Source organism: Puntigrus tetrazona, chromosome 8, assembly GCF_018831695.1.
Source record: "Puntigrus tetrazona isolate hp1 chromosome 8, ASM1883169v1, whole genome shotgun sequence".
NCBI lineage: Eukaryota > Metazoa > Chordata > Actinopteri > Cypriniformes > Cyprinidae > Puntigrus > Puntigrus tetrazona.
Genome location: NC_056706.1, coordinates 4,053,373 through 4,080,872, shown reverse-complemented (window position 1 = coordinate 4,080,872; position 27,500 = coordinate 4,053,373). Strand labels below are relative to the sequence as shown.

General features: G+C 37.6%; 2 protein-coding genes across 11 annotated transcripts in view; both read right to left on the bottom strand.

Moving 5' to 3' along the window:
- Window positions 1-5,855, bottom strand: part of abcd1 (ATP-binding cassette, sub-family D (ALD), member 1) — a 16,012-nt gene extending 10,157 nt beyond the window's left edge. The window contains exons 1-4 of one of the 2 annotated variants that reach the window (XM_043246727.1): window positions 3,928-5,855; window positions 2,374-2,554; window positions 1,202-1,344; window positions 710-881 (exon numbers count right to left, since the gene is read on the bottom strand). In XM_043246727.1, the coding sequence (XP_043102662.1) occupies window positions 710-881; window positions 1,202-1,344; window positions 2,374-2,554; window positions 3,928-4,851 (1,420 nt within the window). In that variant the 5' untranslated portion in view covers window positions 4,852-5,855. The remainder of the gene's footprint in view (window positions 1-709; window positions 882-1,201; window positions 1,345-2,373; window positions 2,555-3,927) is intronic. The other variant, XM_043246726.1, reaches the window with a different exon arrangement.
- A 1,120-nt stretch (window positions 5,856-6,975) lies between these two features.
- Window positions 6,976-27,500, bottom strand: part of ccdc120a (coiled-coil domain containing 120a) — a 44,595-nt gene continuing 24,070 nt past the window's right edge. For 2 of the 9 annotated variants that reach the window (XM_043247386.1, XM_043247383.1), the window contains exons 2-12: window positions 26,053-26,158; window positions 19,329-19,479; window positions 19,140-19,221; window positions 18,501-18,676; window positions 17,437-17,553; window positions 17,217-17,340; window positions 15,476-15,532; window positions 14,243-14,384; window positions 13,680-13,781; window positions 11,371-12,417; window positions 6,976-10,170 (exon numbers count right to left, since the gene is read on the bottom strand). In XM_043247386.1, the coding sequence (XP_043103321.1) occupies window positions 10,065-10,170; window positions 11,371-12,417; window positions 13,680-13,781; window positions 14,243-14,384; window positions 15,476-15,532; window positions 17,217-17,340; window positions 17,437-17,553; window positions 18,501-18,676; window positions 19,140-19,191 (1,923 nt within the window). In that variant the 5' untranslated portion in view covers window positions 19,192-19,221; window positions 19,329-19,479; window positions 26,053-26,158 and the 3' untranslated portion in view covers window positions 6,976-10,064. The remainder of the gene's footprint in view (window positions 10,171-11,370; window positions 12,418-13,679; window positions 13,782-14,242; window positions 14,385-15,475; window positions 15,533-17,216; window positions 17,341-17,436; window positions 17,554-18,500; window positions 18,677-19,139; window positions 19,222-19,328; window positions 19,480-26,052; window positions 26,159-27,500) is intronic. The other 7 variants (XM_043247387.1, XM_043247385.1, XM_043247384.1 and 4 more) reach the window with 5 other exon arrangements.

Below are 27,500 nucleotides of genomic sequence, written 5' to 3'. Positions count from 1 at the left end.
CATTTATTTGTTTAAAACAGAACTCTTTCGTGATATTAAAAATGCATTTACTGTCACGTTTGATCGATTTAACGTGTGCTTGCTGAATTTTTTCTTCTAGGCTTATTACTAAATCTTACTGTCCCCAATCTTTTGAACGGTGGTGTAATTTAATAAAGGACCTTAAAGGAAAAGATAAGAAAAGAAAAGCTCATAAACACTGCATTTAATGAAATCAACAAATCACCAGGTGTTTGGAAATATTAATCGGTGAACGAATTGTTTGGGAGACAAGGTTAAAATAAATGCATATTATAAAAAGCTGAAAGTGTGTGTTTTTTTTAACTTGCATGCATGTCAACTTGTTATTTGAGACTCCTAAAAAACGAAATATGAACCTTTCATGACCCATAATAGGGGCGCTTTAATAAAGCAAGTAGAGTTGAAAACTTTTAAACCAATTTTTAATTCCCACTTTTGGAAGACCAATCAAAATAAGTTAAATTGCTTCTAGTCTACTAGCCACACTGGAAATGGAAGAAAGCCGTTGCATTGTGGGATGCACTAATTCGAAGCAGTATGCACTGACTGTATAGAATATATTTAATCAATGTAGTAACCCGTCTGCATATAGCAAACTGCTATACTGAAGCTGTAGATAGCAACCATACGATTCCAACATGCATTCCAAACATACAAGTAATAAAGAAGCAACTAAAGTTGATCGGACCTCTGATCTGGAGCGGCCCCTCCACTCTCATGCCATGTTTTATCTTCCCGGTGGCCCCGGTCTCTTCTGGTTTCACCTCTAAGGCTGAACGACGGTACACTCCGACACGCACGTCCTCAAACACCTCGAACATCTCATATACACGAGCCGTATATCCAGCCAGTTCTGTGACCTGTGACACAAGAAATAACTACGTAAGAAACACCTTTAATTGACACTACAAGTAACAAAACGGCGGGAATGCTTGATCTGCTGGTAACCGAATGCACAGTGTTTAGGTTTTCCACATTTACACGACAAAAAGACGATAGACGAGCAGCTCGTACACAGTGTATTTATAACCTAGATTCGTCAATTTCAGATTTTTCTGGCCCCAAAACATCAAATACAAACAGCATACATGCAACGTAAGCCATTAGGCAAAAATGTTAACTTCTTAATCTAGATCTGAAAGCACTTTTTGTAAAGTTACGTGGGCGAAATGCATCTCACCTCTTTGTAGGAGACCATGATCCTCTCCACTGCATCAGCTGCAGCGTTCAGAAGGTTCCGGGCCGTGGTGAAGGCCTGTGTGCGTTCACTCACCAAGTCCTCCTCCTTCATCCCCAGGGCTGCCTGTTTTACATCCTCTGAATCTGAATGGATGTCATAAAAACAAAAATATTGAAAAAATAGGTAACACTTTAGAAAACATAACTATTAACTATTAATCAATTCCTAACTTGCTGCTAATTAATAGTAAGGTAGAGCAAAATAAGGTCATGTAAATAAGGCATTAATATGTGCTTAATTAGTACTAATAAAATCTAGCAATATGCATGCTAATTAAAACTAGATACGTTTTAGCAACATGTAATAAAGGTGAAAGAGCAGCAAACACGTCAAACACGGTATTTGAGGACAGTATGGGGTGAGTAAAATAAATAAATAAAATAATAATAATAATAATAATAAATGGAAAATTTATGCTAGCATGTTAAATTGATCAAATGTGACAGTAAAGAAATGTATAGTTCTTTTATTATAGTTTTTAAAATATTTTATTTTAAATTCGTGTAAATGCTGTTCTTTTTATTTCTCAGTAAATATAAAAGATCTTACGGATTCTTCTAAAAAAAAAAAAAAAAAAAATATATATATATATATATATATATATATATATATATATATATATATATAATATATATATATATATAAATCAGCTACAGTTTTTAACACTGATATTAAAAAAGTGTTCCTTGAGCAGCAAATATTAGAATGATTTCTCATGAATCATGTGACACTGAAGATTGGAGTAATAATGCTGAAAATTCAGCTTTGCATCACAAGAATATTACATTTTAATATATACCTAAAAACATATTCAGTTATACAGATATTTCACAATATTACAGTTGTTACTATATTTTCAATCAAGTAAATAAATGCAGCCTCGGTGAGCACTTTTAAAAACATAAAAAAATAAATATTTGATTTCAAACCTCAAACTTTGAATGCAACTATACAAGAAAAATATCAAATTTATCAAACTGTCCTCTTTAAGAACACCATATCAACACGCGCTCAGGGACGTCCGAAGACGTTTAGAACTGAGCCGAAACGTCTGGAGCCACAGACACAGAGAGGAGAACAGGAACTACAGATAATCATAATTTAATCCGTACCGTATTTAGAGTATCCGGTGGCAGTGATGATGGGCACAGCGACCATGACCAGGCCCGATGCGCTCCAGAGATATTTCATCAGGAACTGTTCCAGCATGACATACCACAGCCTCTTGAACAGGATCAGGTTAATCTGTCCGGACAGCGCCGTGTAGCTCCGCTGCAGCTGCAGCATCTCGATCTGCGCAGGGCACCGACGCAGGCACGCAAACACACGCGCAGACACGCATACACGCAGATACACAGGCAACAAGATAACATCAAGTTGAAGAACACGCAAGCTCACACACAGGTCGCTTTCCGGTAATAAAGCGTCCAAACGGGCTTCTTGATTCAAGATAATGTCATTTCATAACTGTTTTGTATTAATAAGAAACCTATATTCTTAAGGATAACGTCAGAGCGTATTAAAATCATCGTGCAAGTTAAGAAGAGTGCGCGTAAATGTAGGCCTCGGGTCAAAGAGGCGAATACAGACTTTTGCCCCAATTCCAGGGCCTTCTTTGTATTCGGACACATCACATGACCTCTCTCTATGAACACTTTGGTTCGGGAACATTTCCCATTGCATGCATGAGGCGCTGTTTGTTCAGCAGTGACATCTGCTTTGTCACTGATACAAAATGACCTCAAACACCTGCTTTACAGTCTTAAAGGGATAATTCACCCAAAAATTTTTATTCTGTTTTCATTTACTTGCAGACCTAAAGTATATGGCTTTTTCCTTCATGGAACACATAAAAAAACTTGTCAGTGATGAAAACAGTTGTGATGCTTAACATTTTTAGGATTTTTTTGAAGAGCCGAATGTTTATAACTGTTATTATGTAATTACATTATTATTATCATCGTTATTTATTTAACATTAAATTATATAATTTTACTCCCCCACTTTTGATAAATTTAATGCATCCTTAAAAATGAAATATAAATGCATTCATTTCTTTCAAAACAAAAAATCTTACTTACCCAAAACCTTTAAATGTAGTGTATACTAAATTGAATAATTAACATTTATACTGTCAGTGTAATAAAGTCTTAAATCTGTAATAAAGGCTATTATTCTATTTAACATAAATTATTCTACAAAAGCCCAGCAAGCAAGCTAATTAAATTATATATATATATATATATATATATATATATAATTATGTATTAATAATAGAATATTATATACTTAATATACTATAATGTTGTATAATACAATATTATTTCATTAGTTAAATCTGTAAAAACAAAAGACACAACGTACAAAATAGGCCTAAAATATATTAACATAATAATAACATTTTATAATGAATATATAATAATAATATATTGTTATAATATAATATATTGTTTTATATTTTTTAACATGAAAATCAAAAAAGCACCACAAAAATAGTGTTTTCTATTTTAAATCCTTTGAAGCTGTAAGACAGGTCTGCGTGAGAAGCAGATTGAAATGAATTCACTGAACAACTTGTTGCCGGTATGAAAAAGAGCAGTGTGAACATGCTACTAAACATCTGCTTTTGTGTCATGCACATGAGTAAACAGCGTCAGAAAACGTACCTTATGTCCTCCGTAGAAGGCAATCTCCTCTGAATTGGCGATGATGCGCGAATGCATGTACCTCAGGTCTCCTTTCCTCCTGGCTTCTTCGGCCACCAGCTTCCCAAAGCGGGGCGAGAACGCTCTCAGTATCTTGGCAGTAAGTGCCACCACGAAGCCAGCTATGATGGAGGGCCAAGTGGTGTTGGCGCCTTTTGACTCGGCCGTTTTAATGAGCGTGTAACAGGTCACCACTACGTCGAGGATAGGCTTGGTCAGATTGGAGTACAGATGAGCCACAGAGCCAGCGAACATCACCACATCTTCGGTCAAAGACTGATCGGGGTTCGCCAGCCTGCCGTCCATGTTGCTTACGCGGTAATACGTCTGATCGCTGAAATACATCATGTAGGCATGGGTGACCAACCGGGTGCGAAAGGCGAGGGTCAGCTGACCTTCCAGGTAACGGATGGCGCTGTTCACGAAGGTGGCGGGAATGGCGATGAGCAGCCATTTGGTTAACTCAACCACAAACGCCCTGGGGTCTTTCTTCACAATGGTTTTCACTATTTGCCCATCCAAATTGGCCACATAGATGGAGAGAAAGGTGCGTGAAATGAGAGCTAGAGAGTGGAAACCGAGCAGGCAGAGTTCTTTGCAGAAAAGCCGAGGAAAGAGGATTTTCAAGAGACGAAGCAACCTCTCGAAGAACTCGCGGTTCACAGCCGGGGAGCTTTTCTTTTTCTTCGCAGCTTCCACTTCTTGGGGTTCTTCACCGGCGCTAACCGGGTCAGCGGCCTTGACCTGTTTACTAGTACTTCGCTTGAGCTTGCCACATACGTAAGGGGAAAGTTTTTTGGCCCCATACAGCGCGACAAGAAGGACAACGGCGTTTCTCACAAGGGGTTTCTTCAGCTCGGAGGGCAGTTTTGAGTACACAGCCATTTTTCTTCGTAGCTTATCAATACCGAGATTATTCAAAATGCAAGTTATCGAAATGCAGGTCGCTACTGTACACAGCTATATGGACGTCTGTTCGTGTAAACTAATATAAACGCGATTTGAGCAAAATGACAGCATATCTCAAATGTTTAAGAAACAGCAATGAGATTAAATGGAGCAAACTGGAGAGCTGTGCGTAATTCTGTTGAAGATTGACCCCGCAATCTTACAAGTGTCTCCTTTAAGTTTCACAAGAGAAACAAACTGAGATATTATTAATTTTAATAAACAATCCGAGCCAATGCCATGAACATTAAGGCCTGTAACCGTGTGCCAGCAGTCTCATTTGTGACTGTATTTGTTTCTGCTAAGGACTTTCAGTAGAAACATCTGAGACGGTTGACACTTATGACAGATCGCCTCTGAACGACTTCTGTGGGAAATTGTTCGTTTACACGATGAGGTTAAAAGCGTTAAACGTTTATCAAGCGAACTAACGTAAAACACACCGAAAGTGGTAAATGAACAACATGTTCTAGGTAGTTCAAATGACAGCTAGCAAGTCAAGCTAATAAACTTAAAAGCACTAACTTGGAAACAAACAGCGGGGTGACGCAAAAACCGTATAAAACACTATTTACACGTTTACTTCCGCACTTTATGGAATCAAACGGCACGTAAATATTAAGCAAGTGTCGTTTGAGCACCGCCGCTAGCGCTGCTGGCTAATATATTCACTTTACTTCAACTTCCTCCGTCCAACTTTCCGTCTGTTTTGATCCACGCAAAGGTCATTTTCGCAGCAGATCGGAAAAGTGACAGACCCTCGTCGCGGCGAGCACACGCAGTCCCTGTCATTTAACTCGGTACGCGGTCCGAGCGCAGAATGAAAGCCGCCGGTGTGTGACCGAGTCCGGGCGTAAATCCATCAGGCTCACCGGGTCTCAAAGCGGGTGAATCGCAGTAAACCGCGCCGATAGGTGGAGTAAACACGGACGTTACTCACTCACGCCACATGTTACAAAAGTCACACACGACTGTTGTCATCATCGCTAGCTTTTTTTCTTCTTCTCCCTATTATTGGCGCTGTTTGTTTTATTGTGGCTAGATGTATTGTTGTGTGATGTGTTATCTATAACTCTGTTTAGCTTTGGCACGACTGCAGGTAACGCTATGTTGCCGAAGAGGGTAATAAATGCAGAAAACAATTGATGTCACACTACATCACACGATATTAATAAATTATGGTAATACTTACCTGCTGAAAAAAAACACAATAGACACCATTAAATGATGGGGTTTGTATTGGTTTTATTGGTTGGGTGGCCTGTAAGCCAATAAATCCTAATGCAATATGTCCCAAAGCAAACCATTTATTCTGATGGTTACAAGTAATATTTGTAGTGAAAACCATTACAATTGTCTGCAGTGTTTTGTTTTGTTTTTCAATGCTAGGCTACTTAATTTGTTTAAAACATACTAGCACAGTTCAGTTGAATGGCAAAGTTTGCCCTCTCTAACTATGCTTTGTTTCCCATTTTGCTCTCTTTACATTGATTATCACTGCATTACGGACCGACACGATCAACATTTCTCAAATATTACGATATTCACCGATGCATTTGACATTCAGTGGTATGAAATGACTGGGTGCTTTCAACTTATTTCCAAACCAAAACATCAAACCGATAAGGCAGAACACAAATTAACAGCTGTTTTACTGTGAATTAACCGTATTTTTGTATTTACTACGAATACCATGGTTAATCTACTGTAACCATAGTTAATTTGTGGTTACCATGGCTTTACTATAGTGTAACCATGTTTTATTCACCTGAAGAGGACATAGGTTGAATTGGTTTTAATGCACTGATTAATTTGTTGCTTGCTCCCTTCATATTTAAGGACAGAACTATAGTTTTGACAACACTTGTTATGATTTTAAAGGATGTAGAATTAAGTACAAACGCGATGACACAACCCTATTAATAACTATTGGCTATTAAATTGTCCCTAGCAATAATTTAAATGTCCCCACCATTGAGAAAATATAACCTACGGCCTTAAACTAGACCTTCCCAGTCATCCAATCATGTTAGGCCACGTTAAATAACACAGACGACTACATATGACCAAAAACACTTTATTAAAAACAAACTTTGTACAGTCTTGGTTTTTCATTAGATTTTTTATATAGATATAAAATGTCGAAAACCAAAGAGAAAACAGCAAATAAGCCTATATACAGTCTGAAAGGTTTCTTCCAAAACGGATAAAACATACGAGCAGAGAAACTGCAAATAAAGAGGTTTCGGATAAGGAATTTTTAAAATTGAAACAAATTGAAATAAAATCCTCAATAGTGTCCAAAACATGTAGGGAACATCTTCAAAACATTGTAACATTTGGTACCGTGAAAGCAAAACAGACACGACAAACTTCATTGGTTTTATTTGCCTTCAGTTTGAATCAACAGCTATTAAGTCTTTAATCAAAAATAAAAGGCCGTCATCCTTCATAGCCTTCATCCATTGGATCTTCTTCATCGACAGAAGTAATCATGTTTCACGTGAGTGCAACATGATCTTTCAAAGCATTTGAAATAGATGTCCTCAGCGAGGTTTTACAAGCATCATAAACATTCTCCAACTTTCTCAATCGAAAAAAAACGAAGTTATTTCTATTAGAGACACTTCCATGCATCAGTGGCGTTGATTCAAATGGACAGTCCACAATCAAAGCAGCTTTCAGTGTAGTCCTGAGACAAGCACGGCAGCATTTGGTGACAAAGTATCTGAGAAAGTTTAGATTGCTTCAGTAAGTTCAACTCTCAGTTGTATTGTACAGATATATTCACGGTGAAGGCATCTGACGTGTAGAAGCTTTTCGAGACCTCCGTCGAGTTGCCTACGTAACGATAACACAGTGAACCAAATAAAAATCAGGGAACAATAGAGAAGGAGTAAAGAAGAACAGATACCCGCATGCACTGGTACATCAAGGTATTTTTTCTGAAGGGAGCACTAACACTAAAAAACATAGCAGACTACAGCTACTATTCAGAGTGGATTAGCCAGCAATCCAAAAGCCTGTTGTTTTTTTTTTAGTCGTAAAGTGAGAATAAAATCGGTAGTTCATAAGCAGAAGCCTAATTCTTTATTTAATCTGGCTGTGAGAAATGCACATAACGATAAGTCATTGTTTCTACAAGCCTTCCCCGCCACATTTGCTAGGCACAATGGTCAAAGATTGGCATCCTGGCATTAGTAGGCGACGCCATGTTCTGAGTATCGCAATTCAGATAAATTGTAAAGTAGGGAAATTACTAGTCTTGGCAAAGTCCTGATTCGGTTAATTAATCCTTTTCAGTTCGTGCAATCTAATTACCGAAACGTACAGTAAATATTGACATCTGCGGTCAATCCGATTGGAAAAAACAATGAACAATTGCAATTAAGGCGCTATACACGAGAACCTGGTGATTCTCGGGACAAGCACTGCACCTGGCAGGAACGCTTTGAGTGCGTCTGCAGCCGACGGATGCTGATTGGATCCAGAACCCCTTCCAAACAAGAGAGTGGGGCTCCTCCTAGTGGAAAATAATATCAATTCTTGATGGTATTACAAGGAGTCTCGGCCAAACATGTAACACGACTCACGTTTTAACCCAAAAATCGAAAGAAAAATACTGTTTTATTTTTATAGGATTTAAAAAAATAAACAAAACAGGCCTATTTTTCTTGACCAAACAATACCGAAAGTATAAGACAATAACAAAAGTATTAGTATTAAACAATCTTTTCCGCCCATTTATGTTATTATTATTATTATTTTGAGACGATTTTTATGAAAACCAAGCACAATTCTCATTATCATAATGCACCCGTTTGTTTTGCTTTTGAGCATTTTTATATTTCTCATTACTCTTAGTGATCACGCACATTAATCACAGTAATTAAAATCCCGTCCAAAAAGGACTCGTTTTTGTTTAGTCTTTTTTTTTTTTTAAATCGGCACAAATCAAAACAAATACTAATGATGATCCTTAAATCCATTAATGTGATTATTTTCCTCTCTTGGAGCAACGAGAAGTGCTTTTTTTTTTCCCAGTCACAGAAATTGCGCAGATAATAATGCAGATATTTTCTCAGGCTCTGATTTACTTTATTTTAAAATTATGCAAATCTGCAGGACAAAACAATTAATTTTAAAACGTTTTTTTTTTTTTTGGAGTTTGGAGTAAAGCATGTTCTTGACAGGTTTCATGAGACTCATTTTAAAATAATATATCAAATGTCATTTGTTCTTTATTCTACCTGTAAATTTATTTTCTTTGCGACCGTGTAAATAATACTGGTGTATAATTACAGCCTGAGGAAGAAAGCGTCATAAATACGAGTGATACAGATGTTGTTTGAGCCGCACGGCGACCTTTGTGCCATTCTTTTGTCATCCTCCTGAATGAGCACGTTTATACTCCTCCACGTTGTGATTCAGTAATAAAGATACTAATGGTATCACACATTTCATGAGTCCCTGACTCTATAACAGTCCATCAAAGTATACGATTTGGCTTGGTTCTTTTCTCCTAAATATTTTAAAATTGCTACTCGGAATGACAAAACCAAAACTCAAATGATTCGTTTCGTCTAAACACAGTCTTCTTGATTGTTAATTTGCATAGAAACATTTCCATAAAAACATCGAGGAGATCCTGATTCTTTTCCAAAGGGCCTAACACGTCCGGAAACTACTCGTGGAAGCTTTCGCAGATTCTCGCGAATGAGCTCTTTGTACGCATTTCGTGACAAATCCACATCGAGGCTGGAAATAGTTTGACAGAAAGTAGAATCTCACATCGTTTGCTAATAGGAATGTGCTGGCATGTCGTCTCTTTTGCCAGAGATTGCTACTAACTTTGCTGATTAAAAGGGAAACTATCGTAAGAGGTCTGCAGGTCGGAGATGACGTGAAACTAGAAGACAGCTTGATTTCATGCTGAAAAGGGTCTTGAGTACAAGTGTACTTAGCATATGTTAGTATAACAAGGGCGATAGACTGGTTTCTGTCGGAATTCTTCAATTCTAACTGCCGAAAGGAAGCAAAACGTTTTGGTTTTTTTTTAGTAGTCCATTTTGGCATTCTCTCGGTCTGCCATTTTCTACACGCGTAAGCTGGTGTTTGCTGTAGTCTGTGTGAGATCGTGTGTTTGCGTGTCAGACCAGCGTGCCTGGCGTGGGTCTGTCGTTACTGCTCTCTTTAAGGGTCATGTCCTGCATCTTAGATGAAAAGGTATCTTGGAACAAAGAAAGCTCCATCGACCTATAAGTGACAAGAAATAACATTAAAGAAAATCATATACTGTATATATATATATATATATATATATATATATATATATATATATATATATATAACAATGTATCAGAGTTTCCAAAATAAGCCGCAGCTATTGTATTTTTGAAAATAATAAGAAATACATATTAGCATATTATGAGAATTCAGCTTTGCATCAAAGGCATGAACTACATTTAAAAAAAAGAAAAGTTATTTTAAATATTTCCCAATATTACCAATTTTTTTATATTCCCAATATTTTATACTATTGTACTGTGGGCATAAAATAGTATAGGAATAAAGAACAGGAATAAATTATATATTTTTTAATGAAATGTCTTAATTTTTTTATACGGTCTTCAGCGTATTATTTATGATTTATTAATGTATTAAAATGTTCATTTTCATTGTGCAGAAAACTGCTAGAGAAAGGCTATTAATGTACTAGTGTATTAATAAAAGGACATAATATCTAATGCAATAATTAATAAATATAAATGTACACTACCAGTCAAACGTTTTGATATGACTTTAAAAGAAGTCTCTTCTGCTGCCTGCATTTATTTAATTAAAAGTACAGCAAAAGCAGTGATGATTATCAAACTCACTATTAGTGATCAAACTCATACTAGGAGTCGCATGATTCTTCAGAAATCATTCTAATATTCTGATCTGATCCAAAAATATTTATATATAATAATAATATATTTATGACATAAATGTCTTAAATCTAGCCTTTTATTTAGTGTATAATGTTACAAAAGCTTATTACTTCAGATAAATTCTGATCTTTAATTGGATCTTTCTATTCATTAAATAACCCTGAAACCCTATTTTTGAAATATTAATAATAATAATAATAATAATAATAATAATAATAAACAGCATATTAGAATGAAAGGATCATGTGACACTGAAGACTGTAGTAATTAAGCTGAAAATTTTGATTTGATCATAGGAATACATTTTAATTATATTACAATAGAGAGCATGCGTTTTAAATAGTAAAAACATTTTACAATATTACTGCTTTTGCATCCAATAAATGGTAAGCAGAAGAGAATTCTTAAGATAAAAACTTTTGACTGATAATGTATTATATATACAAACACACACACATTTTTGCATTTATATACATTTTTCTTTTACTTTATGCACGTAGATTGTAATGCAGCGTGCAATTACCTTCCGTGTAGCGGGTGTCCATGAAAGGTGGCCGACTGGGGGATCTGTGGATAGGACGTGTCCGTCTGGAAGGACTGCGGCTGGTGCTTGAGCGGCGGATGGGGCTGGGAGTTGTGCAGAGAGGATGTGGTACGCCTGCGCTGAGTCTGAGTCCCCTCTTTACCCTTCCCTCCGTTAGCCGTCTGTCCCAGAGCGTTCCTCAGATACCAGTCTCTCAAGCCCTCCAGCGCCAGGGCCTTGTGCAGGCTGCGCGTGGGGTCGTCGGGGGTCGTGGGCGCGGAGGAGTCGAGAGGGTAATGGGGCGGTCTGTGGAGGTGGTCCATCTGCGTCACATTAACAGCAGTACCGTTGGAGGTGTTGCTTTCGTTGTAGGCAGAGAGCAGGATGGACTCTTGCTGGTGCTGCTGCAAGGGAACGAACGGGCCGCAGGATTTGGTGCGGGACACTTTGACCCGCCGTGGCTCGCCGGGTTTCCCTCTCAGCATTAGAGGGCTGTAGGCCGGAGGGCCGTTGCTCAAAATAAGCTGCTGCGATTGGGGGAAGCCGTTCCTGTAGGGAGGCGGAGGAGCGCTGGGACCGTCGGGCCACGGCCGGGCTTTCGCGTTACTCTGCACCTGCAGTCTTTGTTGTTGCTGAGCTTGAATCTTCTGCTGCTTCCCCCACACGTAATCCATGAGGATCTCACTGTAACCGACACCTCCGTTCGTTCCTCGACCTCCCGCGGCCGAGCGAACGCGGGACAGCTCGGCGTGCCCGTTCGCCTGCCGCTCGGGGCTGCTCCGCTGCGCCTGTTTTAACGTCGTGTCCATGATGGCTTCCGAGCTCTTGTACGGGCCGTTCCGTACAGGCATGCCCGACCTTTGACCTCCGTCCTCCGCTGAGGTGCCGTGCCGATCGAGCAACGTCTCTGAGCTATTGCTGCGTCTGTGTCCTTGCTCGTAGGACCCTGAGGACGACCCCTCCTGAGACTGCAGAGGCACCTGATGGGACGCCTCGGGATTGTCTGACCACTGCTTCACAGCAGCAGTGCCGCTGGAGGATTCTGACCTACACAAATAAACAATATTTCTATTCAGGAAGGATGCATTAAATAGATCAGAAGTGGCAATTAATTTTAAAATAAATGTATTAATAATACAATAAATGATTGAAGTATTTTTTGCATAATGCATTTCTTCTGTGTATATTTATTATGTATATATAAAAGACACACACATACATATACTATATATTTTTAAAAAATGTACATGTATTTACATGTTTGTATTTATATTCATATAATCTATATTCTAAATAAATATATTTGATACATAACCCGCGTGTGTGTTTTTTCATATATACATAATAAATACACAAAGCACACATAAATATATTATGCAAACAAAAACTGCACTATTATGCAAAATAATATTTTATATATAACAATTAATATTATCAATATTTATAACAATTAATCGTTTGACAGCAGTATATAGAACAGTATTTATTGTTTAAAAAAAGTGCAAATCAAAAACATTTGTAAATTATTTAAAAGCAAATATCAGATTGATATTTTTGAAAGAAAATAATAATTTTATTTAGAAAGCATGCATTAAATTGATCCAAAGTGACAGTAAAGATATTTATGTTATCGTTTTAATTCAAGGTCAATCATAAATTATGACAGCTTAAACATTAAATATTACCATTATAAATTATATGTATGAAAAATATGTCTATTTCTGCTGTTCTTTAAATTTTTCTTTTCTTCAAAGAATGCTTTGCTATCAGATAATGAATGACATTTTAAAATATATATGTAAATATCATTGGTGGGCATAAGAGACTTCTTTCAAAGACAATATAAATGGTAGTGTACATTCAAAAAAATGTGACAACCAGAACAGATATTCACCAGACTCATGCTAGATTTTAATATTTACAGCAAAGGAGATGTTGTACACAACATAGAAACGCATACGACATGAGGTTGAGCCAATAACGAAGGACTTGTGGATGGACTCTCCCTTTAAGCCGCCCAAGCGATGCACTGATTAAATGACAGGCACACAATGCATCAGTGTATATGCTGATAGCAGCGTCTCCCGGCGCTGCGGCACAACAAGCCGCTCTCTATGTGTAATTAAATTGAGTAGGAAATAATGGGGCTTTACACTCAACCTCCTCAGACATCCATTACTTCATTACACATTATTTCAAATAAGTAATTTAATTAAAATGTTTGTGCCATTATCAATTCAGGGCTTTTAACTACAATATAAACCATTACCCGAGTGTCTATGTATGTGTGTTTTGTGCGTTTTTTTTACCTGATGTGCACTCCTGCTATTCCATTGCGGGACAGGAGCGGAGTTGCCGGGACACTTCTACCTTCCAGATTCGACACACTTCTTGGAAGAGAGTGACTCGGGCTGGGAGAAAAACACCAGTCAAGTCTTCTTGTTATAAATCCAGTGCACAGTTAAGAAACTTGATTTGTAGTTATATTGTGACACTTTTACAACAACTGATGATAAAAATAATATTGCAGTCTTATTATATTTGTTAAAACAATAAGATTTGAATGAAAAATCACCGCTTGTGTATTATTGTGATGTTTTTATCAGCTGTTTGGACTCTCTTTCTGACGGCACCCATTCACTGCAGTTTAATTTTGGGGTGAACTGTTCCTTTACTGCCTAAAAGCATTTAAGTGGTACTGAGCCTTTATTCTAAAATCAGGTTTTAATTACAAACCACTTATACTGTGTTTTTTCATCTAAATGAGGTGATTTCAGGCCAGTTAAACGATGCTGATTCACCATAAAGTGAAAAAACAGCTGTTTCTGCTTTCTCGAGCCGAGCGTGAAAGCAAATTGTGCTGAGTGCGTACCTGGCTGAGCTGGCCACAGAGTTGCGGCGTGTTTTCATCTCGTAATAGATCTCCACAGGGGAGAGTTTTCGTGAAAACCTGTTGTCTGGGCTCCCCGAGACCAGCCGGGGCTGCGAGGTCGACAGGCCGTCAGAGGCATCTTCTGACGGAGAGAGACAGAGAGAGAGAGAGAGATTTATGAGGTTGAGACAGAAGCATGCTTTCCATTGCACAGAGATAAACGTTAAAAGATACACTACACGAGGCAGTTTATATGCCAAAAAAACTACTGAAAGTTTAAAGGGACAGCGTTTAATGAAACAGAAATCTTTTGTAGAAATCTTCACTGTCGCTTTTAATCATTTTAACGTGTCATTTTGAACAGTATAATAATTTTTGCATTAAATAACAAAACGAACCAAGTGTGATATGTGCTCAAACGCTACTTAAGCTACATTTGTGCTATATTTCTTTATGAATAAAAGCATCCAGATTTTATATTTTATGTGTTTTAAGCAAATACATTTTGGAGCCAAGTTCTTTTAAAAGAGGCTACTTGTATATCAGTTATAATAACACAACTTTAGGAACAATCAGTGGACTTAACTGCATTATTTAACTATATAATATTACATTATATTATATAATAAATATTTATTTTGTCTTTATAACTATTACTTGCTCGGTGCTTTGATGCAACCTGTGTTGTTAAAAGCGCTATATAAATAAAAATGATTGATTCATTGATTGATGCATTTCAAAGTAAGTGCTGTTCATTTAACTTTGCATCATAATTGACATTTTAAAATGTATAAAAACTGAATTTTAATTTTAATAATGTTAATAATTCCAAATCCCAAGTATGGGTCACCATACCTGGCCACAAGTCACTTCACTTTCACTTTGACTTAATATGTCACTGTTTTTGCCCTATTTTTGTTGTTTGCGTTGATGATTTGGCAAATGGAGCTTGTAATAAATGTAGAGTGTGCTAATAAAACACAACACTGCTTGATCAAAAATTGAGAGAGAAAGAGAGAGAAAGAGTGAGAGAGAGTGTGCGCCATGGGGAGGGGATTAGTTCAGTGAGTGTTAATAACAGGCTTTTGACTCATTGATGTGAAGACTCTAATGACCCCCGTGGGGTCTCTCCGTCCACTCAACTCATCCTGCCATTGTAATAGTGCTTCTTATCTCAGTCTCTCGAATTCATTATCCTGCTAATGTAACGCGCTGATCCGTCCCATAACTCACCAGTGTCCTGATTGGTGGAATCAGACGTGGAGCTGCTCTCTGACTTCACCGTGTTATCTGAGGACATAAACATTCACGCATCATGTAAATCAACTCATACACACATTACATGAGGTTACATAAACACACTGTATTGGCTCTGTGCTAATGTTAAAGGATGAGGTTACATTATGTCATTATATGTGTTAGATAGACAATATATATATATATATATATATATATATATATATAATTATTACATTTTATTTTTACAATTTAAAGAGGTTTTAATAATTATTTAGCATGCAAAACATTAGAGTAGTTTTGGAGTAGTATTATAAATATAAATGTCTATAGTTTATCTACTATTGTTTTAGTATATAATCCATATATATATATATATATATATATATATATATATATATATATATATATATATATATATATATATATATATATATACACACACACACACACATATATATAAACACATATTTATATACACATATACACACATATATATATATATACACATATGTGCATATGTTTTTTTATTTACGTTTTTGATTTGATTATTTTAGTACACCAAGTTAAACTACATACATAAAATACATACACATATTTAATTGTTCAATCACACTTTTTGGCTTTAGTTGTAGTTTAGTAAGCTATAATAAGCGTGGTTTGCCCTTATCCAAACAAGTACACAAACTCACGTGTGTTTATTTTTTTAACTTGAAACTGCATCATCGTTATAGTAATAATGGTCGGAAACATGCCGGTTCCTCAACACTTCCTGTTACACAAGCAACGAGTCTGACGCGTCTCGTTTAAGGCGGACTGTTTTCCACGTTTGCACACAAGAGAAAACTTTCTCTCCTAAATATATACCACATACCCAAACACGCAAACACATTGAAGAGTTCCCACGGTCTAGAGCCAGGCCGCCAGCTTGACACTAAATTGATCTGATCCACTGTAAACCGGCTTTCATCCCGTCTCTATTTACCAAAGACTAAGTCACATGAGTTTAGCACTTCACATAAAGAATCTTTGTGAGTTTTGATCAATGTTATCTTTAATCTGATCTCTATAACCTTTGCAAAGTTTGACCTGCAAACCTCAGAGGCGCGATGTGAAGATAGTTATCTTCATTACATCAGCTTTTTTACAACTGGGTTGCTCAGTTTGACCATGGACTAAAACACTGTGTGAGGCTGAAACAAACATTGATTTGTCAATCGGTTGTTCTGCTAGTATAAATAACGCATTATAAAGTGTTTAATGCAAACCGCTTTCTTTCATCATACATCACTGTTCAAAAGCTTGCGGTATATTTAACAAAAAAGTGACATTAATGATGTTATAAAATATGTCTCTTTCCAACAAATATCATCATAGATAATATTAATAATAATAATAAATATTTCATAAGCAGTGAATCAGCATATTAGAATGATTTCCTGAAAGATCATGTGACACTGAAGACTGAAAATTCAGCTTTGCATCACAGAAATAAATTATACTTTACAATATATTCAAAGAGGAATGACTCATTTTAAATTCTAATAATATTTTTGAATATTACTGTTTTTACTATATTTTTTATAAACACACACAGCCTTACACGCAGAGCATAACAGACTCCTTTCAAAATCTTCTCGATCCCAAACTTTTGAACGGTAGCGCATACTGTATACATAATAAAAACTCTGGCCGTGAAATTATGCGTTTAGCTGATCTGTGTAATCTTGAAACCCACCTGTGTGGCATCCTCTATGAACCGTTCGTTTGCTGTGCGGAGGATGCTGTTCTGAGTCGGCGTGCCTGCGGAGGGCGCCGCTGAACAGGGTTTTCTTTGTCTTGCGCTGAGAGACGTCCTCTTCCTAAGCCAGCACAAACATTCAGCAACTTACAATATTTATCTGTCCTGTATCCAATATCAAATTTGTGGCCACCCGTATCACCTCAGAAGCACACACCTCATTTTTGGTGTTATGTTTGGAGCCGCCGCGGGACAGTCCAGCCCTGCGCCGCACATGAGGGAGCTTCTCTCCGGTTTCCAGAGGATATTCATGAGGAACTTCGCCCGTCAATTCCTGACAAAGTTAACGAAGCACAAACATGAACAAGTATATTTTTCTTTAAAACTTTTTTTTTTTTTTTAATCTTAAAGCAGACATTTCCACTTTTGTAGACAATTTTATTTACAATCATTTGCTCAGGTTTTCACCGAAAAAATCAATATTAAAATTTCATGCTTTTTTCATGGTCATTTCACACCTTGAAACGGTGTGAAATTTTCATATGCATTTCAGTTTTTCATATTCAAAATGCTTGCTACGAATGTGAAAAGCCCAAAAAATTTAACCTGATCCAATTTTTTTTTTATTTTTCATATTTATTTTTCAATGCATGAAAATTCAAATTCTGTGTGCAATGGCCTTTATTCTGAAATTTTTATCCGACCTCACTTTGTGTGAATCACATTTATACGCCGCCTCTGAATCTTTCATCCATCAAAAAAAAAAAAAAAAAAAAAAAAAAAACTATCTATAGCATGCATTTTGATAGGAAGGGATGATGAAGCTTTAGAATAAATTGCTGCTATATCATATACAGAAGCTCTGTTAGGACTGGCTAATATTTTTGACTGTAAAATGAATTATGGTATTTCTGTTTTCGAATACTAAATACAATAGGTTTTGATGTTCGTGAACTGTTGGGCATATATTAATGGGGTCGTGGTTGTAACGTTGCGAGTAAGTACTTGGTATTGAGTTAAGAGTATGTCGAATTATTTCGAAAGAGAATCGCAAACCATCTTTTCTACGCTATGACACGTCCGAAGCAACACATGCTGCGTAAAACCGGCATTTCAGAAGCCAAGCTCGTTGAGATACAAGTATGAGCAAGGATTAGCTGGGCATGTGGCGGCGTCTCTGCGTCGTCGCATGATCTGGCAGCTCACCGACGTGCGCTCGGCCAGCGACACCCCAGAGGAATACAGAGCTCATCACGTCAAGCTTCTCGTTCTAGTTCTTACTATAGTTAACTTGGCTATATTCTGATTTGTCTTCCGGACACTGACCGCCTCCTGCAGACACACGCGTCTGAGTTCTGCTATCCGAGTGTTGAGCAGCGACTGAAGACTCCTGCGCCGCTCCTGCAGCTCCACCATCCGCTCCGCGCGCTGCTTACTGTCCAGAGCGGCCTGCAGCTCTGTGAAAAACACACACACACACGCGCACGCGTCATGTTATACATCAGCAGGGACCTCAAATCAAGTTTTTTTCAAAAGAGGCCCTCTGCTCAGCAAGGCTTACTTATTTAATCAAAAACATAGAGAAAACAATCAAGTTAAACAATAAAAATAGCAGTTTGAATGCACGTTAAAATGTCATTTATTGTCAACATTTATTAATATTATTCACGTTGAAATCAGTTGTGCTGCTTAATTTTATTTTACATTTATTTTATCTAATTTAAATCTAATTACAGTAAATAAATAAAAATAAATGGTGACACTTTATACCAAAAAGTACAGTGTGCAAAACACTTTTGCTGCTATTGAGGTGGATACGGGTATGGTTATATCACGTAGAACTGAGAAAGTACAGGTCTTATGTAGAAAGACAAGTTCTTATCAGCAAACAAACACAAGCGGACACATGGAGGTGCTCACCGGGGCCTGTTATCAGGTGACCTTTGACCTCCATGTCATACGTCTTTTGCATCACCTCACTGCCTCCTGATCGTAAGTTTATCTACAAAGCAACAAAGAAAACAAACAAAGCACGACAATGACAAATCTTTCTGGTCCGCAGACTCTATTAAAAGCAGACAAGGGTGTAAATATTCGGACGTTTCTTACCTTCTCACCTTCTGGTAACAGTCATATGTACCGCAGAGGTCTGGACTTGTGGCCATGAAGCAGATTTGTGGCTGGGTGATGCTGCGGTACCGAGACCGGCCTGAGAGGGGAGCCACTGTGCTGCTGCGCAACGCTTCACAAACTCAATGCCCTGAAACATAAAACAAACCACATGACACACTGGAGACCGTCCACGCATAAGAGCTCTGATCTAGAGACAGCCTTTGAAGACCAAAATCTCAGACTGACTACAAAGTTGCACTTAATCTAACCGATAGCACAGGTGAGGTTTAGGAGATGTAACTCGTTTATCAACTCTGGCTCAAAAAATCCCTTGGGAGAATAAAAATGACATGGAAACGAGAGCCTTTTGACACAATTTGGAGTATAGAGCTATAAAAATCAATACACTGAGTCACATTGCCTGACTCAAAATATAACATGCCGCCCAAAATATAAAAATATATATACACACACACACACACACACACTCACACATATATATATATATATATATATATATATATATATATATATATATATATATATATATATATATATATATATATATATATATATATATATACATACATATACATATATAGCCATTTTTCTTATTATTTGCAAACATTTATGACATTAAATCGATATCCGCTGATACACTACTGCGTTGTCATGGGAACATCTCAGCTGAAGAAAATGCTTCAAGATAAAACTTTTTGAAATTCTGAAATCTGAAAAAAAAAAAAAAAAAAAAAAAAGCAATGCATATTCCCAATTAAAAATGTTTTAATATATTTACAGTAAGAAATTGACTAAATATCTTGATTTAATATCCTAATGATTTTAAGATTTGATTCGATTTTTAGTTTATTTTCATTTTCAAGATCTCCGGTTGACCCAAGACACATTCACATGTGATACAGTGTGCTTTCCCCTTTCGTGTATTCACATGGAACTGCTGTGGGAACTCCGGACAGGAAGTGGACCGCAGCGTGCAGGAAGTGGCTCGTGAAGCAGGAAGCGAGCGCGGGAAACAGAAATGGGAGGCTCAGACTGACCCATAACAACAATGCAGACAGAAACCCTCACGCTCAAAAACACTCTCCCAGGGCACGAGTCATTTCCTAAAGATCAGCCGTAAACAAGCAGGCACGGACAATGAGGAGAAAGGTCGAAAAACCTCAGATACTGCAACTCGCGCTCTTTCCTGTCTGCGACCTAAATAAACGTCGAAAATGTTTCGTTCTCGACGCCCAGTGGTGATCTATTCTTCTCAATGCATCAGAAAGCAGTTATTATCTCAGCTGCGTGAGATGGGCGGCTCTCCGGACGGCCCTATGATTGAGAAGCCGTGAATGATGGGTGTCTCTGAAAAATGCAGAAGGTTATAATTATAAAGAACGATCAATAGTCCCATCTGAGTCATACTGCGGACTAACTCGGAGAAGAGAGCAGCAGATGAGTGAAGCACACGTCCAAATTAAAAAAAAAAAACCCAAGAGAACAATGTGGCTATTGTATGTTGTCATGATCTAATCGTGCCCATCATATACACTCAAGGGTCAGGGGAGGACAAATAAAAGCGAGCGGGCCGATAACGTAACGCAGAGCAAACACGGTGTCCGTGCCTGTCTTGGTTTGCCCAGTGTTGGGTTTCAGCTAATGGAGTCACGCTGTTGTCAGTCTGAGGGCTCGATAAGGTCCCTGATCTTGAAGAAGATCTTGAAGGTTGCCGGTTTCTAAGCATTTATCCTAGTGTTTACCTAAATCCTCAAATGTCTTGATTAAACCTTTTGCAATATTTATCCTTTCTAAGTTGGCCGTGAAGTTATTTCTCATAATAGCAGCGTGATATGTTGATCTCGTATTCCTTTTGAATAGCTGGACTCATTTTGAGAGTGTTTTTGTTTCTTTAGTGGTGTTTGCTAAGGAAACAATCGCCATTGCTATTGCTCACACTCGGTGTTAGGCTCTTGCGCGGTTTTCAAACTCATCTCATAGATTCGTGCTAAATGAGGAATGCAGTTTTTTTTTTTTTTTTAACTTGGGCCACCTAGCAACCACTCAGCGCCCTAGCAACCAGCCAGAATCCTTATAGCAGCCACGATCCTCCGACAATAACTCCTCGCATCGTGGCAACAAGTTCTGCACGGCCAAACCCTGCTCACATTATCAGGAAAACATAAAATATAGGATAAAATTTAGATTTTGCAAGACGGCATTAACTTGGTACTATAAATGTGCACCAGACAAGCTGTGCATGTGTGCGTGTGTGTGTGTGTGTGTGCGCGTGTGTGTGTGAGATTCACCAAATGTCATGACAAATGTTCTGCGGTCCTCACAAGGTTTGCCAGCATTCCACTCCATGTCGGAGCCTGTATTATCACTCCCGTTCAGATGTTCGTGGAAGCACGATCTGTCCATTTTTCAGTCTTCCCGCATGTGTTCCTCTAATCATGTCTATTATGTTCTCTGTAAAACTGTTGCCCCATCCGTAACATGTAAAGAGGACATAGTGTACACACTTGTGGCATTTTATACTATTTGTTTTTACCTTGGATGTATTGAATTGAGTCTGGAATTTATTATATATATATATATATATATATATATATATATATATATATATATATATATATATATATATATATATATATATATATATATATATATATATATACATACATATGTGTGTGTGTGTGTGTATGTTATTATATCAGATTAGATTTTTAAAAGTCACAATAATAAAAATAAACATTATATATAATGCTTTTACGCACAGACAGCAGATAGATAGATAGATAGATAGATAGATAGATAGATAGATAGATAGATAGATAGATAGATAGATAGATAGATAGATAGATAGATAGATAGATAGATAGATACACACAACAGACAGCACATTCATCTTTCTGTTTTCTTTCCTCTTTATTTCCTCCCTCAGCAAGTTTCTCCTGACTGATCGCTGCAATCACGACCTTGATATTTCACACAACATCAACAATTTCAAACTGAAACAGAATGGCAAGTTTTTTTCCTCGGGATTGCAGAACGCTCTCCTCTGGGGAGCACGGTTTGTACTGAATCTTTCCTTCTCGCAGAAAGCGCTGAGGAGCAGGGGGTCAGCAGATTTTTTTGCTCCCTGGACTCCCTGCGACCTCTCTGATCCCGGCGGGATCTGACAGACGTGTTCTCTACTGTTCTCTGCCTGAGGTAATTAATCCCACACTAACGAGGAAGTGTGGACACAGCTGCGTTTCCACATCGCTGGACTGCACCGAAAACATTGCGCTTTCTGCAATGCAAAGTTACATGCGGTCACATACTGTACGGGTCACACTAATGATAAACACAAATAATAGAAATATATAGACTTGGAGTGTCCTTTTTTTATCTTTTGGGCCTGTATGAAACCACCTAGCAATCGCTCAGACTACGAACTCTTTGGCTAAAGCCTACAATAGTAGGTGAGTTTTGGACAACAATCACACAATTTCATTTATAATTATATGCATCTTGAAATTATAATCAAACTGCCATTTTCTCCATTAATAAAAAAGGTAGTGCACCGAAATGCAGCTGTCCTAACCCTCGCCTGAAGCCATCCTGATCCAGATAATAGTGCTAAACTGATGCATGTGTAGAGTTTCTCTTCAACATGAAGGTCAATTGGGACCAAATGGCGTCAAATAAGGTTCTGAATGGCCTGGAACATGTAAAGGTCTTAAAGAGATAGTTCACCCAAAAAAGACAATTCTGACATTATTTACTAACCCAACCTGTATATCTTCACAAAATAAGGTATTTTGAAGAAGGCTTTAACTAATCTAGCTGGTGGCCATTGACTTCCTAGTAAGGAAAAAATACAAAGTCAATGGCAAATAGCAACTGCTTGATTGCAAACCTTCTTCAAAATATCTTCTTTTGTGTTCATTGGAAGAGAGAGTTCATGCGGGTTTGAAACAAGATGCGGGTTAGTAAATGATGACAGAATGTGTATTTCTGTTTAAACTATTGCTTTAATGTTGCCTATTAAATAGCTTCGATGAAATAAAAACAAACTAACAATTAAAAAAAGAGTGGGCATAAACAAAAAACCCAATCCTAAAAGTTCTGTGGTTTTCCATGAAGACACCCAAGATCCAAAATGGTCAAAACAACCATTTCCCTTTTGAGGAAGACAGGAAATTTGGTAAACCGAGTGTGTTATTTTATTCTTGAGAGCTGCATAATTGATGCCCTTTAAATAAAAGGGGATGTCATTCAAACGGCATGCAAATTAAAGGTGAAGTGTGTGATTTCTGTGCTTTGCCAACTAACTGCACTGCAAAAATAAATATTGTTTTTAAACAAGTTGCATTTCCTCCATCTTCTATTTTCTTACTCGAGGCATAATCACACTAGGAACAATAACTACAATTACAATAACCATCTTAAGTAAAATAATGTTCTGTTTATCTTTTTGCAGTTGCAAATGTAACGTTCTGATTTAAACACTCGTGCTTTTTAAAGCACAAGTGGATTCTGATTGGTTGTTTTTATTGTACGTCAGCTGAAAAAAAAAAAACACTACTTGACCGACTAAAATCGACTTAGTTCTCTCTTGATTTGACACGGTGCACAAATTACCACTGCAAAAAAAAAAATTCTCTTTGATTTTATTTTTAAGGACATGTGCATGTACGCAGTAAACTCGCGCCACTTTGGCCTGACCGCATATTTCAATGTTTAACCACCATCAAAAGACTCCCCGAAACCAAATTCACTTTACTGGCGTCTAAATTTCATCTCTAGAGACTGGGAGTTTCCTTCACAGTGAAAAGCGAACCAACTTCTGAATCCCATGAGGCTTGTAGCCACTCATCTCTGCTTTGCTCATGCATGAATCAGGTCCTGGCCTTTACGCACAGGTCAGGTGATGCCGATGAACCTCTGAGTCATGCTGAACTTTTGGCACAATTTATGAAGGAAACGCGGGCCGTTTGCCGCAGCGCTCGCCTCACGCACCGTGCAGCTACAGCTGAGTTTCCTGGTCATGAAACCAGCCCAAGGGCTCTCCCAAGGGTAACACTATTTAGTGCACACCTTGATGCTCTCTGCTTCTCACCGCACCAGCAATCTTAATGATATCCCATATCCTTCTATTCCTCGCTACTCTCAAAAATCGGCTCCGTCTCCTCTCAGCAGGCTGGGCGGAGGAGGACACACTTCCTCTGACTGGCAGCAACAACAGCTCCGGCTGAGAGGAGTCAGGGCGGCTGCAGACAGCAGATGGCCCCAGCATATGAACCAGCTCCCCCTACTTCACGATCTCAATCCGAACCTAAAGCAAAGATCACACACGGGCAACCAGGAACGAAGGTGACGGTATTTTGAAGTGCTGAGACGTTATTTTCTGCTGATTCAGAACCATCTGCCGGACGCTGCAATGCATTTCTTGGCTGCTGATTTCATAATGCTGTTTATAGCTTATGCACACTATTAAAAAAAATTGATTCAATACTTGGTAACACTTTATTTTAAGGTGTCTTTGTTACACATGTTGCATGTACTTACTGTTATAATAACAATAAATTGTAAGTAATTACATGCATGTAACACTAAGCTAAATCCTAATCCTAACTATATAGCAAGTACATATAGTTCATTAATATTACTCAGTACTTAAATGTACAAGTACACTACAACAAAGATACCTTCAAATAAAGTGAAACCGAAAACTTTAATTGAGCAAGGATGCAATAAATGTAAAAGTGCATGCAAAAGTGGCAGTAATTTCTATTTGTAATAAATTCTCTTTCTATTCAACAAGGGAAAAAAACTTGCAGCACAGCTGTTCTTAATATTGCTAATAAAAAATGTTTATGAAATGTTGCAAATCAGCATATTAGAACAATATCTGAACAATCACGTGATACTGAAGATTCAAGTAATTCAGCTTTGCACCACAGGAATAAATTACATTTTAAAATATATACAGTTGGAAACCAGTTCTTCTGAATTTAAATAATATTTCACAATAATAGCATTTTACTATACTTTTGATCAAATAAATGCGGCTTTGGTGAGACGTCTTTTGATGATATGAAAAATTGGTATATGTGAAATCACCTTCCAGGGAATCTTAAAAAAAAAATTATAAATAAATCAAGATGTAACTGTAAATTTGTTGTAATTAAACAGTTTTTGCATGTGCATCAAATTAAGCTTTTGGATCCGTTATGCCACACTGAATCATTCTGTCAGATGCTTTCCTCACATTTAGGATTTATAGTGCATGTTTGTACGCTCTTTTTAAAATATGAGATGCGCACACAGACATGTAGTTAAAACAGAAGAGAATGCTTTCCAGATGACGCACTCAGTCCCTCTGCATGTTCATCGACACAAACAGAAAGCAAAAACGAAGCTTGTTGGACACGCAGAACAGGTGTGAGGGTAAACATGGTGTCCAAATTTAGTGTGAACAGAGCCAAAGCGCTCATTGTGCTGGCACAATCACCACCAGATGCATTCGTGCTCAAAGGTCACGATCGGTCAGGATGCCGGTTTCATCACACTGCTGTTCAGCACAGTTCAAACATGCAATAACGTATTTCTTTCCATTTGCAAAGTCAGCAACTTATTAAAAATAATTTTTTTTCAGCAAGAATGGATTCAAGGAGTGGTTCATCCAAAAAAAAATTATTATAAATAAACCTGTTAAAATATTACTCACCCTCATGTCATCCAATATGTAGATTTGGAGAAATGTAGCAGTTCATCATCTGCTTACCAACGGATCCTCTGCAGTGAATGGGTGCCGTCAGAATGAGTCCAAACTGCTGATAAAAACATCACAATAATCCACAAGTAATCCTCACCACTCCGGTCCATCAATCAACATCTTGTGAAGTAAAGAGCTGCACGTTTGTAAAAAAAAAAAATTCACTTTTAAGCCACAGCTTCTGGCCAAAGTCCATAATCTATAATGCTTCCTTCAGTGAAAAAAATCCATCCCCTGTTGTCCTCTCACATCAAAATGAATCGATATATGTTTTCACTTGTCTACAGTGCTTGATTTATGCGTATTCTTCTCTTGAAGCAGAAAACGTGACTTTTTCAACTGCATGGAGAAAGCAATATTGTGGATAGAGAAAAACAGAGAAACAACAGTTTGAAGTTAAAAACGTCTTGAAGGGGTTTTTTCTTACAAACAAGCAGCTTTTTCTTAAACAAGATATTAACCAATCAACTAGAGTAGACTTATTGTGACATATTTATCAGCTGTTTAGACTCTCTTTCTGACGGCACCCATTCACTGCAGAGGATCCATTGGTGTGAGGTGATGTCAAATTTCACCAAGAAGTTAAATTGTTTTAATCACTATGAGAAAAAGTGATCTTAATTAGCAAAGCTAAAAAAAATGACATCTAAAGAGAGAAAAATAGATTGTACCATTAAATACTTTCTTAATTGTAGATTTTGCAAACATCTCTTTGCTGTGATTCATGCTGGTTGCCTCAAGAAAAAAAATAGATATATATATACTAGCATCCTGGCTTCACTTTCCTGGATTTAATCCACTGAACATGTTTTTCCAGCATGCTTGTAAAAGACAACAAACAACAAGTGCACTATGACAATTACGTCCCCCCACATGAAAACCTAATCATAGTGCTTTTGTTAGGCCACGGATGATAAGTGATGCTTTTATCTCACGTCAAAAGACCTCTATGTACATAAAACTCTTTCAAGTCGGATGATGGGTAGGAAATCCTGTCCCGTGGGGGATGGACCGCAACAACTACCTGTACATCTGGAAGACACATGTTGCAGAAACATCTGAGAGCATCCACAACATCCATCCACCGCTGGGCGGCACGTTACAGCGAACCACACGGGAGGCTTCGACAACAAAAGCCCTGCCTCTGGAATCTGTTCCATATTGATCCACAGCCAAAGCATCATATTTAATAAGCATTCTAGATAACAGCCCAAAGAAGATGGCTTTAGAGACCCGATTCTGGCAACGACGGTAAGCGCCGCACTGCTGCAGCACACATAAAGACCACACAGGGATTGAGAAATCTATCCCACCCATTAATAGTCTAAGACGAGCTTTCACAACAGTGATTCTGAATGCAGAAGCTGCTCGAAATCTGAACGCTGGGTGTGCGGCAACGT